The sequence below is a fragment of the Dunckerocampus dactyliophorus genome, chromosome 19 (assembly GCF_027744805.1).
Source record: "Dunckerocampus dactyliophorus isolate RoL2022-P2 chromosome 19, RoL_Ddac_1.1, whole genome shotgun sequence".
NCBI classification, from domain to species: Eukaryota; Metazoa; Chordata; class Actinopteri; order Syngnathiformes; family Syngnathidae; genus Dunckerocampus; species Dunckerocampus dactyliophorus.
In genome coordinates this window covers 20543606-20559950 of record NC_072837.1, presented here as the reverse complement: position 1 = coordinate 20559950, position 16345 = coordinate 20543606, and the positions used below count along the sequence as shown (strand labels likewise).

Genomic DNA, 16345 nt, shown 5'->3' with positions numbered 1-16345 from the left:
GCAAACAAGTGTTTGCAGCTTTAACAGCTTCTGACCACAATGTCTGGCTAAGAGTGACTTTTAAGGTTATTTAGGACTCAGATGTGGCAGCACCTGCAGTCTATTCCTGTGTGGAGCTCCAACACATTTAGGCATGACATCATATCCCCCCGCTGCTCACACGGCTCAAATGCTCTGTTATGGACGATATCGTTGTTGTATTTTCACGTATAATATTTGCCTAACAATCCTTATTGCACATACAGTATGTGCCTCTGTATGTCCTCCAACATTTCATGGCGCTGGTCGTTTTCATGTGTGTAATAATTAGTGTCGCTTGAACACATCCTCCATCCTGATCAATAGTTACATTTCATTGTATTCCTTTCACCTTTCAAGGAAACTACTTTTTTAAATGAATTCTAGTTAGGCTGAAAGGGTTAATGTTGTTTTGATGGCATACATTTCTTTTTTTTTCCTGTCCTGTCCAGCCTTTGAGGTAGATAGAATTGTAGATCTAAATGCCCTCAAGTGCTCAACAGATTTACTCTGCCAGGGAGAAGTGTGATATACACTTCCCCTGTTATACAGAATTTATTTGACTTGGGTGCGTGTTATTATTCAAGTTTGGAGCGACCGGACCGGAGCAGGAGGGGACAGAGAAGAAGAGAAAAGAACACAGAGGGGGGTGTACGGGGATAAGAGGGGGAAAAAAGACAGAGACAAGGACAACAGCAGAAACAACAATTGTGACAACAACAGAAACATACAGGACTACATCAGCAAATGTCTGTGATGACTATAAAGACCATGATGGAAAAGACAAGATAATATCAACAACCACAATGACAATGCTGCATTGAAACAGTCACACATAATAGTAGTAATGAAATGATGAACTATGATAGTGAACAGAATGACAATAACTGTAATGCACATCATTGTAAAAAAAAATTATAATCATACTGCTGAAATCACCGTCGCTGTAATAAAAGCAACAACATAATAACACCCTGGTTAACTCAGTGAGTAATGTGGGGAAGTACGTATGTACTGTGAGTGTGCATATGTACATGTGTGCAGGTATCTCTGTAAAGTATGTGTGCAAGTCTTCACATATATAAAGGTGCAAGAATGTATGAGCGTGTAATTGTGACTGAGATTGCATGAGAGGTAAGGGCCCCCCCTCCACCACCCAGAGAGCCCCGCCCCAAATAGCCCGGGCGAAAGCCGCCAGGCCCACAGGGGCAGGCAGCCCAAAGATCAGCGCCCCAAGAGCCAGCCGAGAGAGCCCTCCCCCACGGGAAAATCAGCAAGGGGCCGCAGAGAGGTAATCCCAACCAAAGACAGGGCGCCAGAGGACAGCCAATCCACGAGACCAGCGAGCGATCACACCCCACAAAGGCAGACGAGCGCCGGGGGCCACACCCAGGCAGGCCCAGAGACGCCCCCGCAACCGGAAAGAAGCCCGCCCACGCCAGAAGCGCCACTCCCCCACCACCGCCACCCCCAGGGAGCGGAGCCCGGCCCTCCCCGGGCCAGCCCTTGCCCGACCGCCCACCCAGGACCGCAGGAGGCACCCCCCCACCCACCCGGCGGAGGCCCGGGCGGCAGAGATGTATCGCCCAGCACCAGACCCCACGGAGCAGACCCCTGTATGCCCCCTGCCCCCAAAATAAATAAATAAAATAAATAAATAAAAGCACCCACACATACGCACGGACACACATATACACACACATAAACACACACACACACACACACACACACAAACGCACGCACGCACACACACACACACACACAGTGGTCGACTGCCCAACACCCGGAAGCCTCGCTCCCGGACATCTCCCGTCAGCAACCCAGGGCGCAGCGGAGCCGGGGACCCCGGGGCCCCAGACACACATGGCATACATTTCAATGGTTTATTACATAACGCGCCAAACTGTTACATTTCTTCCAAAAAAACATTTGGTAATACCTTCTGGAATATCTAACAAGTGATGACAAAATTTGGCAAAGTTTATTACGGGATGCATTCAAGAATTTTATTAGAAAATGCGGCGTAGCTTATTACATAATGCGGTCAAAATGTCTGAGATTATTACATAATGCACCATTATTACATAATGTGTAGATACAAGCTTTGCAGTGATGTACAGATGACATATTAATAACAGAGGGGGTCAGGCTTTCACAGGATGCAAACCACAATACTCTGACGGTATCCACCTGACTGCCGGTATCGTTTTATTTGGATGCAACTGGTATATGGGGTGTACCAGATGTTGTTTCCTGTGAGTGTACATGAGAGAAACAAAGGATAATAATAATTAAACACAAAAGGATTAGCTTCAGCTCTGTGTGGGGAGAGGATGAGCGGCTTTCCCTAATTATGTCAGCCTGCCAGTTGCATGAGGCCTCGTGACTCTCTTGCCATATTTGGGAAACTCCCACTAGAGTCAAAGCAGGGTCAGCTGCATGCGGGGTGTGTGTGTGTACGTGCGCATGTGTGCTTTAAATCCCAGTGTTGAAGGTGAAGATGAGGAAAAACAAGAGTGTGTTGTTGGATGAAGAACATTTAAATATTATGCTCCAGTATACAAACCACAAAACAAGCTACCGTACCGTATTGTCATTATCTTTGCTGGTATTCATCAGGAAGGATTTCCAATCTACAGCTAGCCGCTATCAGAAGACATCTCCTCATGGGATCTTGCCGTAATCTTGGGTCTTATGAAAGCAACGTGTCTGACCCGCCCCTACACAAACTACACCATGTGACCAAGTTCAAAAGACTGCAGCAATTATGTTTGGAGCAAAAATACCCTCTACTCGCCATGTATCATATCAATTTAAGCACTTCCACCTCCTTTACTCCCCTCATGATATGCTGCTAGGTTGCTGCAACTAACTTTCAAAGGTCCCATATTATGTTGATGTCCTAATAGTTGTCCTATGTGTCCCTACAGCCTGTTTATAAGCACCAAAACTCCAATCAACACAAATCAACTCCTTCATGTTTCTGAAACAATACAAAGGCTTTGCTACACATCTTAAAAGTCAGCCTGGCGCTCTACCAACTGTCAGCTACAGGCGTGGGAGCTCTACGTTTGATCATGTTGTTTTCCTCAGCAAATAGGCTAAGCTGGCACGATGTTGCTGTTAAAATGTGAGCGGAATGCTAGCACTTTAGCTAACTAACATCTGTGTCGTCCTGTCGCACACATCTAATACACTATTGTGGGACCTCTAACACTCATATTGGTGCAAAAAACAAATAAATACTTAGTGTGCTAGTGTCTGTGTAAGCTCTCAGTCGTACACGAGTTGTCCATCAAGGGAAAGACTTCTTGAGACGTCATCTGTACTTCTGTGAAGAAGGTGTCGGACGTTTCGCTCCTCATCCAAAAAGCTTCGTCAGCGAACTAATAAGTGCTGGTAGCCTAGGCCTTAAATACAGTAAGAGTGGGCGGAATTGGTGTGCCAACACCCTCTTTCTATTGGGAAAGAAACCCAAAAGCCCACAGAAGCAAAAAGGAGAGGAGTGGTAGTCCCTTATGTAGCGGGGGTCTCCGAAAAACTCCAGAGGATCTTATGGCAACACAAAATTCCTACCTATTTCAAACCAGTAAATACCCTGAGACAAAAATTAGTGCATCCTAAAGACAAGGCTCCAAACCAAAAACAGAGCAATGTGGTGTATTACATCCACTGTAAAGATGAGGAATGCAAAGAGCACTACATTGGGGAAACTAAGCAAATGCTCCAAAAAAGGCTTTATCAACATCGCAGGGACAATTCGAGTGGTCCTCAATCAGCAGTACATCTACACCTTAAAGCAACCAATCACTCTTTTGAGGACAGCGAGGTAAAGATTTTGGCCAAAAAAAACAGATGGTTTGAAAGAGGAGTAAAGGAAGCAATTTTTGTCAAACAACAGAACCCATCATTGAATCGCAATGGTGGTTTGAGGTTTAATTTGGACCCTGTGTTCAGCAGGTTACTGACACCAAAACCCACAGCTCTTAGTCTTGCAAAGGAGGTGAAGCCAGGGCCGAGCCAGAACAATAGATGCTATCGAGCCAGTATCAGAGTCGTTCATACCCAACTCAGGGAGCGACACTTCCCTTTTATCGGAGGTGTTAATAGCAGGAGAGGATTATACCACTACTCCGCCCAGGCTTAGTGTAAGGAACCAATAGAAGGAGGGTGTTGGCACACCAATTCCGCCCACTCTTACTATATTTAAGGCCTAGGCTACCAGCACTTATTCGTTCGCTGACGAAGCTCTTCGGATGAGGAGTGAAACGTCCGACACCTTCTTCACAGAAGTACAGATGACATCTCAAGAAGCCTTTCCCTCGTTAGTGTGCTAGTGTTTAGCATTTCATAGCCGTGTGATCTTGATAAATAGGTCTTGATGAGAAAAGCAGATTTGTAATGCATGAAGAAACAAATCATCAAAGAGTAAAACCTTCACCAAACAAAATCTACATCAGCATGGTCTACCAGCTGTGCATCAAGTGCAAGTCTGTTCTACCATGCCCACAGTTTGACACATGAACAGATTCCTTCTACAAAATTTTATAAAAGCGCAAAAATCTGATGTTGATGAGCAATACGGAATGGACTGTGTTCCACCTTAGCTGTTCCCCAGGTACCATTCATAAATTCCGACAACTGAGACGTAGCCAATGGAGTACTGCTCGCTAGGAAAACAAACCCATTCCACATCCACAAATCCTCTGGCCAAAGCCTAACGTTGGTGCCACTCATTTCCACTGGCAGACTCAACAACAGGTTTATTGCTCTTTGGGGGTTTTCGCGCCGTGCTCGAGCAGCAGCAAGTAAAAAGGACAGACGGGTGGGGAGTGAGAGAATGTGATTCACACACACTGGAGACATCCTACAAACATGGTAGCACATTGTGGTGTTGACACGACACCAGTCAGACAACAATTGGTCTGAGCGTCAGCGTCTTGTCGGTGTCTCAGCATGCACGCGTTTACAACAAAGCCTACGCTAGCTAGCTTTTATAGCGGTGTCATAAACCTGCTGATCCTCAGGCACAGCGATGATACCGCCACTGACTTTTTTGTTTGCTTTCTGTCTGACCTACTTGTCTGGACGCAAGCACCCTGAGGCACACGCTAACCCAAATGTCTGTCCCCGATGTCTCAGCGTTGCACTCACCCACCCAGAGACCGAACAAAGGGACAATGTAGGAAACGCACAGACATACTGGACTGTGAATGTGGGCTAGCATCTGCGACATGGGACCACATGAAACCACACGACAAGACATGGGAGACAACATAAGGGATAGCATGGGAAAACATGACACAGCATGGACAATATGGGACAAAATGCTGACCAAGGAGGCCCTTTTCACCATTGCACATCAGAGGGACAGCTATGAAGTGCTCTCCGGCTTCAGGTACCCTGTGGTTCATCTATCTGAGGATCTCCACTGGACACTTCATTATGTCCCCCAGGCGGCACTGCACCAAAGAAAAGGCAAGCCATCGCAATGGAAGTGAAAATGAGCATCACAAAAAGCTCTGAGCTGCTCTTATTGTCCTGACCGCTCCACTGTCGCAACGTTCAATTCATCTTAAAAAAAACATAATTTGTCAAAAAAGGACAAAATAGAGGACAACATAAGGTCTGGGGCGTGGCAGCGTCCTCCTGTCAGATGTTCCAAAAAGCAGGCATGCATGTTAGCATCGCAATACACGAAGCACAGTGCAATAGGACGTATCCGCATGTCTCACATGAGGACACAAGAAAGACAGACTTATGTAGCATAAGACAGACTTACTCACCAATGTAATGAACAACACACGTCTGACCCTTCTTTGGAAATGTGCTTCCTGTGGGAAACAAATATTTGACATTATGATAAAAATACACATAGGTAAATATAGAATAGATATTTTTTACTTATACCCATTTTATACTAAGAATTGACATGTACTATTATCAATGGTGACATTGTACTGTAAGAATGTCGTCACAATGCTAGTAAAACATGTGATCAGCTTGCTCTTACGTCATCACTATTCTGCTTACAGCCACTAGGGGGCATACGTTCAGGTTGATATGATAAGCTGCGATGTACTTATCAGGTAATAGCATATCTTTATTGATATTATCCTCTATTTTGTATAATTTCACATAGGGATAAACTCTTTAGGGATACGTGCTTCAATTTCAATATAAAACCCAATTTGAGCGTTCATACAGCGTTCTAGTAGCAAGATGTGCTCAGGCTACAGATGACAATGAACTAAGATGGAGAATTCATATGTAGCTAGTTAAGCACATAGATAACCCAGTTAACATATACATATATATATATATATATATATATATATATATATATATATATATATATATATATATATACCATAAACCACAGTAGTGTGGCAATAGGAATCCCCGAAGTAGCAAAGCTCACCATCACCGGGAGATATTGTTTCTACTTCCACGCCCATGTTTCCAATACTTCTTCCAGTCCTAGCCGTGGAGCATAAGGCCTTCCCAAGAGAGCGTTTCCCCTTGTATTCACTCGGTGTCTGCCGCAGGACAGCATATGCAGTCACACGCCCGCCAACAGCCGAGAGCCTCCCAGTCCGAGATGAGAGCTCGTTTTGTCAACTCGCACCGTTTGTAGTAGTAGTAGTAGTAGTAGTAGTAGTCTTGGTTGTTGCTACATTACAAGATGGCGCCACTCCGCGGTTGTGTGGAGAACTAAGTGATTTCGGTTGTTTAGTAAGCTCAAATCTCAACGACTGCATACACAAATGTCTCCTCTTGTTGATTTAATTTGGGTATTTTCAATCTGCAGGCAAACCGCGCCGACAACATGTAAAAGCAGCTCTGTCTTCGAACTCAACTACATTTCCCGTAATGCATCTTACATCAAGCACGGCGACGATGAGAATCACTTCCGGGTCATTGATCGTGAACGTTCGGGTCGCTTTTTCGCCGGCAAAATGTGAAGATCAGCGGGATAACGTTCACAAGAAATACTAAACATTAGACAAGGTACGTGTTTAGAACAATTAAACTAATATCCAAGCAATGTTTTAGTCGCTAGATGTTTGTGTATGTTAGCTAGTTTAAGGTGGAGCTACTGTAGAGCTAACTATAGAAATCATTCGTACTAATGTTATTCTTCATCAGAATTTGCTCTAACAGGCGAGAGCAGGGGCGTCAAACTCGTTTTCACCGTAGGCCGCATCGCAGTTATGGTTATTCCTTAAAAGGGCCACTTTTATAATTCTATTTTATAATTTTGTTAATTAATTATTACATTATTTTTTCATTAAAAATAAAAAAATTAAATAGTCATTTAAATTGGATTTGACAACAAAAAAAATATAAGGTTTTCTGTCAATATTGACAACAAATACATTTAGCAAGAAAGATTGTCTTTTTGATGAAAAAATATATTTTTGAAAGTTGTTTTTGTTAGCAACATTCATTTTGTTTTCACTTAAATATATTTTTTAATTTATTGTAAATGCAATGGTAAATGTTTCTTAAATTGCTGTAAAAATATGTTTTAAAAACCACATTTTTTATAATTGTAAAAATATTTTTTTTTATATATTACAATATTTACTAATTTAAATACATTTATATTAAGTAAAAAATAACAAATAACAGCATACTGTACAGCATACATATAAAAATACTATATAAATATAATTTTACAATAGTATAAAAGTAAAATAATGAAAAATAAAGCTGAAAAAGGTAAAGACAATAATAATAACACAATTACAATATATACACAAATATATTTTTAAATAACATTAAAATAAGTGTCCTTTCGACATGCTTTATTTCAAGGCTTTCGTGGGCCATATAAAATGATACGGCAGGCCAAATTTGCCCCCCGGGCCTTGAGTTTGACACCTGTGGGCTAGAGTAAAACACTTTCAAACAAACTTCTTCTCAACCCAAACACATATCCTGCCAAATCGTAACTTTTGTGGCCTGATAAAGAAACTTGTGGAAATGTTATAATTGCCAATACCACATTTTATAAATTGTATTTTATGCGTTTTTATTGGTTGTACCTCCATTGAACACCCGTTTGCTCATATAAACTGGTGTGTAGATATTGTAAACAAAACAAACTAGCTACTAGCTTGTTTTTTAAAATGTATGACTGGAATGTTCCCCGCAACCCTAGTGAGGAGAAGCGGCATAGAAAATGGATGGATGGATGGATGGATGGACTGGAATGTTTTGTTTTGAGGTTCTTGTGGGCTCCTTGTGGGTCATTGGGTTCTACTTTTATACATCATCAGTGCCCAGTTTAAGATTGTATTCACAGCCAGGTGGCTCGTTTGCATGGTATTGCTATGATATGCTGCCATGTGTTTCGTTTCTTTAGTCAATGTCAGCATGCCTCGGGTCCTCAAAGGTCATCTAATAGCTTTAATCAGCTATTAGCACTCGCCACGGCCACCTCGGCTCAGGCCAGCGGATTAGGCTGCCTACGTGGAAGGAGATGCAGGAGAGGCTTTTCTTAATCTGCACTGCTGGTTGTCACTCCTCACCCACCTGGATCACGCTGCTGTTGCCGCTAATGGTTGCTTTTTGAATTGTCTTGGTTTCTCCTGCCGCCAGGATGGACCTGGGCAAGGCCAAGCTGCTGCGAAGCGGGGTCAACACGCTGCACCGGGCCATTCACCCCATGCACGGCATCGCCTGGACCGACGGCAGGCAGGTGTGTCTGACGGCGCTGTACTTCGTCCACGGAGAGGTCAAGTTTGGCGACACTAATGTGATCGGGCAGTTTGAGCACGTCCTGGGGCTCTTCTGGGGGCCGCTGTGCTGCCCGGACTCGCCCGCCCTGCTGGCTGTGCAGCACAAGAAGCACGTCAGCGTCTGGCAGCTGCAGCTGAGCACACTGGAGCACAACAAGCTGCTGTGCACTCAGACTTGCGAGATGAGCGAGCCCTTTCCGCTGCTCCCTCAGGGCTGCGTCTGGCATCCCAAACTGGACATCCTAGCCCTCCTGACCAAGAGGGATGCGTCGGTGCTGTTTTCCGTTAGAGTGGACAACAGGAGGACCAAAGTGGACATCAAAGGTAGTGGACTGATCCACTGCGCTTGCTGGACTAAAGATGGCACCCGGCTGGTGGTGGCCATCGGCAGTGAGCTTCACTCCTACGTCTGGAACGACATCCACAAGAGCCTGGTGGTCTGCTCCTTCTGCCCCATCTTTGATGTGGGGGGCTACATCTGTGCCATGGAGGCCACAGGGGACTCTCAGGTTGCTGTGGCAACAGAGCTGCCTTTGGAGAAACTCTGCGGGCTGAACGCCGGCATGGCCTTCGAGATGCCACCTGAGGCAGACCCACCGCAGAGCCAGACTCTGGAAAATGACCCCCCTCTGGACTCAAGGAGACGATCCTTTGAGTCAGAGAGGTCCCACGCGACCAGCTTGGGCCCCCTGGACCTCACCCACCTGCTCGCCAAGCACCGCCGTTCAGACCCGAGCCCCCTTATTCACCTTCGACGCAAGGATGCGGTAACGGGCTCAGGCCAGGACTCATCGCACCTGGTCTTGATCACATACGAGCGCAAGGTCACCACCACCCGCAGAGTCAGCATCCCCGGGATCCTGGTGCCGGATATTGTGGCTTTTGATCCCCGGGCTTCTACTGTGGCCGTGGCATCCAACACTTGCAACATGGTGCTGGTCTACTGCATCACGCCGTCAGCCATGCCCAACATCCAGCAGATCTCCCTACAGGCCAACGACAGGCCCAAGGGGGTGTGCTTCCTCAGCGACAAGGTGCTCCTGCTGATGGTGGGCCGCCAGAAGTCCATGGACCCCGCCTTTCTTCCGTCCTCCAACACGGAAAAATACATCCTTTGCCTTTTAGCCAAAGAGTTGATGTGCGACAGAGAGGGTGGCATCTCGCCAGCTCCCTCCCCTCTCAACCCGGAGTCTCCCTGTAATTTTCCTGGGATTAGGACGTACTCGGAGGACAGGGAGCGCCCGGGGATAAAGGACTTTGTGCTGCCAGGCATGGGCGTTGTCCGTTCACCCGGAAGCAGACGTCGGCTGGTGGAGGAGGTGAGGAGTGGCGAGGCCAGTCCCGTAACCAGCTCCGTGGACTTCTCTTTGGAAACAACCCAGTCCAGCGCATCCTCTTCTGTCGCAGTCGAGAACTTTGACGCCGACCACGTCAGCCGCATGGCCAGCTTGGCGGTGGCCGGCCAGGCCTGCCGGGAGTCCGGCCGGGCAGCGTCGCCTTGCCCGGAGCTGAACGCGGAGGCAGTGCCGGCGCCTCCGCCCGTCCAGGAGAGGCTCGGAGGTGGGGTCGGCCCAGGCCGGGAGCGAGCGCTGGAGCAGCTGGTCTGCAACACCGAGCGGCTGTTTGCTCGCTTTGCAGACGTGCAGCATTGCCTGAGCGAGATCCGGGACTACACGCAGAACGGGAAGAAGGTTCTGAGCATCTACCCCAGCACCGGAGAGCCCCCTTACGTCAACATCACATGTCAGGTACGTTTCCAGCTAACAGCGTCCTCCGTTGTTTTCTAGTTTCCACTCATCTTCTTTGCTGTTAGCGTGACTTGACTCTTGAGCTCTTTGGTGCCCTCTACGCCCCACGCCGTCTTCTACACAATCCACTGCAAAAACAGAAGCCCAAATGATCTTCAAATCAGACTACTTTCCTTATTTCAAGCAAAACATTCTGCCAGTGGGGTCAGCAAAAGTTGCTTGGCTGCAATTCTTAGAACTGGAATCTTTTTCTTGCATGGAAATTCACTCATTTTTACATTGATGAACTCAATAGAAGAGAGTATATTTTCTTAAATGGAGTTGAACAATATGACACATTTACACAGATAGATTGCAGTGAATACGCTCCATGAAATGTGCTGTGTAGCCTTCACATCCCGTCCCGAACCAGCAAATCTTGACATTTAGTTTCTTAAATATAAAAAGTTTAGAACTCACTTTTATTTTTCACTGGAGACAAATATTCTTCATCTGTTGTTGATAATGATGAAGGTTATTAGACAAAAGAACTCATTTCTGGAAAACATATCTTGATTAGATTCTTAATACAAGATCATTTATTATATCTTGAATAAAAATTGCAGTGTTGTTCTGAAATCAGCAAATCTTTAGATATACTGTATTTCTAAATCCTTTATTAAATTTAGAAAGTTAGGTGATCAGTTTTTGCTGTTAATTTAAGTATATATATATATATATATTTATATTCATATTTATTTGTTGCTGAAGAAGAATCTAAATGAGGTTTTCAGCTTGTTATTAGACAAAAGAACTCATTTCTGGAAAACATATCCTGATAAGAATTGGCTAGCTATGCTTTCTTAATACAAGATTTTTTATTTTTCTCAAGTGAAAATTGTAAGACAGCATGTTTATTTCTTTTTAGGACAAAAATAATCAACGGTTGCTTAAAATGTGACTTTCTTGCTTTCTTGAAATGGAGTTTTTGCTGCGTCTCTTCACATGGGGCTGTGGGGCACACAACACATGTCACTGTCTTACGCTGCAGAAACTCCCATTTTTAGCAACCATTTCTTAGTTTCTTCTTCAAAAGAAAAAATATCTTGTCTGGCAATTTTCACTTCAGAAAAATAATCTTGTACTCAGAAAGCACAATTGGCCATTTCTTATCAGGATATGGTTTTGCCAGAAATGAGTTGTTTTTCGAATATCAAGCTAAAAACCTTATTTGGATTATTCTTCACAGATGATTTGCTGGTTCGGGACTGGATGTGAAGGCTGCATAGCACATTTCATGGAGCATGTTCACTGCAATCTATCTGTCTAAATGTGTCATATTATATTCAACTCCATTCAAGAAAATATACTCTCTTCTATCGAGTTCATCAATGTAAAAACGAGTGTATTTACGTGCAAATCATGCCAAAAAAGAATCCTCATCATGTCTTCAATGCAGTCACACACTGGAACAAAAGGTTCCATCCACATAATTTGCATCATGCTTGTTGAAAACTAACATGCCAACAAAAGACATCTGTGCGGAACAGAGGAGTACTGGCGTCCTCCCGTAAACATACCTACTGTACATGTGATAGCGGTTGTAAGAAAATACTACAATATGGAAAAGCATTTTTGCTGAAATCCACCTCATAAAAGCACATGTGATCTCATTGTAAGAATGTTCTAAAAGAGCAGTTGACTTCTAACCTTGTATGGAATCACAACAGTAGATTTAAATCTAGCTACACTTTGTGATGAAGAACAATGTGCTTATTTTTAAAGACTCCTTATATTCTCATTATAGTCACCGGAGAAACATTCCAGTTGTAAGAATTGCAGCCAAGCAACTTTTGCTGACCCCACTGGCAGAATGTTTTGCTTGAAATAAGGAAAGTACAGTCAAACTTGTCTATAGCGGCCACTAGAGGGAGTCTGCAAAAGTGGCCGCTTTAGACAGGTGGCCTCTATAGACAGGTTGGTGTCCAGTTTGAATGTTGACCAGTAGAGGGAAAAAAAAGAAAAAAAAGGGGAAAATAATAATAATAATAATGTTGACCAGTAGAGGGCACTGCGGACTGCGGATAAAAGTTGTACAGCACTTTGTCTTGTTATTATCATGGTTCATGGTTCATGGTTTTAATTCATCCTGAACATGCATATGAGTCAAACAGTAGCACATCACATAGTACAATTCACAATTTTGCATGTTCAAAAAGGAGTAGTAAGAAGCAAAGCTTATTTAATCCTACCCCTCATCAGTTTCACATCAGTTGCAATACATTTATTCACCTCTTGTTCTTCCAAGTGTACTTTGTAGGTCTACATGACAATGTAGTGCAATCATAGCCAAGGTTTTTACTTACTAAAAGGAAGCTAGAGGCTTAATAATAACTGATAGAATATATCCACGACCCACAGAACAAAGCTGTGCTAGTAATGTCTTACGCTTGCTTTTAATATTTTACTTTTTATCCGGCAGAGTGTCATTACAGCTTTAGTTCATCAGGAAGTGACGGGAAGTGACGGTGGGCGTCCCGAGCAGGAGAGCTAGGCTCAGTGCTAGCTGTGAGTTTGGAGAGAGTTGGGAAGTGTGTTTATGTTGGCGTGGATGTAAAGTCCTGCAGTGTTCTCCGCTGTTAATAAAGCCATTAAAGTGCATCGGCGACGTGAGTCTCTCCTTCCCCACAACAAGCAGCATTACAGCATTGACACACATTGTGCACATTGTCTCACACCAGGAAATAAACAGTGTCACTTGTTACAGGCATTGCCTGGACAGCTACTGTATGTAGTGGGGCTTGTTTAACCTTTGCCTTGTGGGAAAGCAGGAAGGAGAGACGATGCTGAGAGATGTGTGTGTGTTCTGAGCTGCTGTCTGGTGGCCGCGTTCAATAAATAAAGTTGGCAGAAGCAACAGGAGAAGTTTCCTTCTTTGCTTCGGAGCTGAATAACACTGACAAGTTAACAGACTAGTAGCGAACGGAAAAGAAGACGGCTTCAGGATGTCGCTGGGTGCACGTCCTGTTCCCAGCCTACTTTGCGGTAATGTTTTGGTGCAAATGCTCTTAAAGTTACATGTTTGACCAGGAAATAGCAAGCTCAAAAGAAGACTGCTTTTTTATGTGGAACAACTGACAGTTTGTGTGGATCTTGTGAATGCTTGTGACTGAGCTAGGACTCAGTAATTAAAGTCTACACACGACGGCTTCATTGATTGAAAAACAAAACTTTTTCGTGCATGAAGCTTCTACTTGAGTCGGTAATTTGGCCGCCATATGCGGTCAGATATTGACCAAGGGAGACAAAATGGGTGGCCGCTGGCCGCGTTGGACAGGTGACTGCTATACACAGGGTCTATAACATATAAATTTGCTTTGGGGGATTTTTCAGTGGCTGTTATAGGCAGGTCGCCATTCTATAAAGGTGGCCGCTAAGACAGGTTTGACTGTAGTCTGATTTGAAGATCATTTGCAGTGATTGGGATGGGGTTCAGACGTGAGGACACTTTTGCGATGAAAGCATCAGAAACAAGTGCAGGATGCCCCATGCGGTACATGATGGTCGTTTCCTTCTGTCTTAGTTCTGGTTCCTCCGCTGTCAGACCCTATAGTTTGTCGTGAAAACATCCTTGTGGGCGTGACTGGCATGTTCCAATATGTTTTATTGTTACGATTGAGTCCCTGCAAAAGCAAGTGTCTGCTAGCTAAAACTGTGTCTCGGTCAAGACGTAACGCCTCTGCTTGCTTATATGACGTATCGCTGACTTTGTTCCGCCTTTGCAGAAGCAGCTTTCTGAGAACGTGTTCATCGACGAGCGGCGGCCGGTGCTGCTGTGTGACGGCAAGTTGTGTCTGCGCGCCGTGCAGGAGCTCTTCAACCTCAGCATTGTGGAGATGCTGCACGGTACGTTTATTCAATGTTTTTTTGCTGTTCTCCTCATGGCCGCAGCTATAATTGGAGGTGATTAGCAGCCCGCTCCAGATTAGCTGTGCTAAGCTTGTTAGCATGCATCACGCAACGCACTGAGCAACTTCCTCATGGTTTTGTTTTTTCAGGCCCCCTGTGGATCGTCCTGGTGGCGGACGCAGACGGCTTCGTACCCCTGACGTTCAACCCCAAAGAGGAGCTCACCGTACGCAACGGCATGCGTAAATCCACCCTGCGCACCCCCGAGAACTCCTGCTCATCCAGTCCGGCCCCCGGTCACAATCCCAACATGATGATGGCGGAGGCCTCCACGTAGCGCCACCTCCGACACACCCGGCCTGAACCACACAGAAGACTTTTTTTCAGTAAAGTCCTTTTAATGGTTGTCTTGGTTTGAGTGTTCAACCCTAACAAGCCCAAACTTCTACAATCTAATACAAAGATTCTAATCTGAAGATGATATTGTTTTCAGTAACATTAAATGCTAGCTGTAGCCTAGTGGCCTCTTCTAGGTACTGCTGAAATCCATACCAGCTGGAAAACTACTAATTGTTGTTTCATCTAGTCTTTTGCTTTTTTTGTACTGAGCAGCCTTTGTCACAGAAACGTACATTTCCTGTTCTATGGTTATCATCACAGTTTTAATCCTTCAGATCGGGGTTGTTCAGTTGGAGGTCTGTGGGCCCCGCCTGACATCCGAGTGGCCCGCAAGTTCCGTTCAAAATTTGGGAGCACATTGCTGTCATCTCCAGGATCTTTGATTAACATTTTTTTCAGTGAGTTCCTTAAAACAGTAGAACACTCCTGTTGCCTTTGTGGTTTTTCAGTAGGTCCTTAAAAAGAGCAGAGCAGGCCTGGCATATAGAGGATCTTTGGTGACTGTTTTTGCAGTTGGTCCTTAAAAAGAGTTGAGTAGGCGTGGCACGTGGAAGATCTTTATTTTTTTAGTAGGTCCTTTAAAATAGCAGAATGGTCCTTTTGTATAGAGGGGATCTTTGGCTACTGTTTTTGTAGTAGGTCTTTAAAAACAGCACAACGCTCCTGTTATTTAGAGGATCTTTGCATTCATTGCGTTTTTTGCAGTAGGTTCTTAAAGGCAGAGGATCTTTGATTAGTATGTTGCGATGCTCACTGAGCTCAAGTCTCGCGAGATTTTTTGGTGCTAGCTTGCCAGTGTTTGCTTTTGGAGGGTCCACTTTATTTAATCACCCAAAATGAATATTTACCATAAAAACAGACTAATCGTGATGAAGAGGTGCTTTATTGTGGATATCAGATTAAAAAACAGATTTTCATGAACGTTGTCATCCTGACACTCCATCCCATGCCAATCTGATTGTCTCAACTTCGCCTGGTGTCCACGCTGATTGTCCCAGACATCACTCCCGTGTTGAAAAAAACAAAAGGCTACTGGATTGCATCAAATTTCCCTTTTTGAGCGGAAGTACGAAAGGTCAATACCACATCCTACCACTAGAGGGAGCAATACACGACTGCACTGTAGCTTAGAGGAGCCGCAGGAGAACACAACTATCGTTAAATAAAAAATCAGGATGTTTTTATTATTGCTGCTTTGCTTACATACCTAGCTCATCTCCACAAAGTAACACAACACACAATCTGCTCTGCGTCACATTCATCTCCTTCCTCCTTCAACGGCGTCATCGTAAATAAATAACAGTGTAGCTAAACACAGCAAGAAAAAAAGAAAACCCTGATGTACATTAATTTGTATAAATGATCTTATTTACTCCATGATGACTTTACAGTACGTGTGAGAATGAAAACAAAAAATGTTTGCTAAAAACTGTTCCCAGTGTAATATACACTAATGAGGCATATTTCCCAGCATGCACTGCTGGAATGCGTCGCCTTTCACGTCACATCAATCCCAAATCCTCCCTGGAGCTGCTGCTTTGTTTC

The 16345-nt window shown here is 44.4% G+C and overlaps 3 protein-coding genes across 8 annotated transcripts in view; 1 reads left to right on the top strand and 2 right to left on the bottom strand.

Moving 5' to 3' along the window:
- Nucleotides 1–6923, bottom strand: part of fkbp1b (FKBP prolyl isomerase 1B) — a 25542-nt gene extending 18619 nt beyond the window's left edge. Inside the window, exons 1-2 of one of the 2 annotated variants that reach the window (XM_054762052.1) lie at nt 6440–6923; nt 5805–5852 (exon numbers count right to left, since the gene is read on the bottom strand). In XM_054762052.1, the coding sequence (XP_054618027.1) occupies nt 5805–5852; nt 6440–6476 (85 nt within the window). In that variant the 5' untranslated portion in view covers nt 6477–6923. The remainder of the gene's footprint in view (nt 1–5804; nt 5853–6439) is intronic. The other variant, XM_054762053.1, reaches the window with a different exon arrangement.
- On the top strand, nt 6573–15721 carry wdcp (WD repeat and coiled coil containing). Of its 2 annotated transcripts, none has more exons than XM_054762046.1 (4): nt 6573–7029; nt 8390–10513; nt 14278–14398; nt 14551–15721. In XM_054762046.1, exons 2-4 carry the CDS (start codon nt 8627–8629, stop codon nt 14736–14738), a joined length of 2196 nt encoding a protein of 731 aa, XP_054618021.1. In that variant the 5' UTR covers nt 6573–7029; nt 8390–8626; the 3' UTR covers nt 14739–15721. The 2 variants fall into 2 exon arrangements, with proteins under 2 accessions (XP_054618021.1, XP_054618020.1); XM_054762045.1 differs by having other exon boundaries at nt 6574–7029; nt 8626–10513.
- mfsd2b (MFSD2 lysolipid transporter B, sphingolipid) overlaps nt 15665–16345 on the bottom strand; it is a 37462-nt gene continuing 36781 nt past the window's right edge. For all 4 annotated transcript variants that reach the window (XM_054762051.1, XM_054762050.1, XM_054762048.1 and 1 more), the window contains one exon: nt 15665–16345. In XM_054762051.1, coding sequence (XP_054618026.1) covers nt 16303–16345 — 43 coding nt within the window. In that variant the 3' untranslated portion in view covers nt 15665–16302.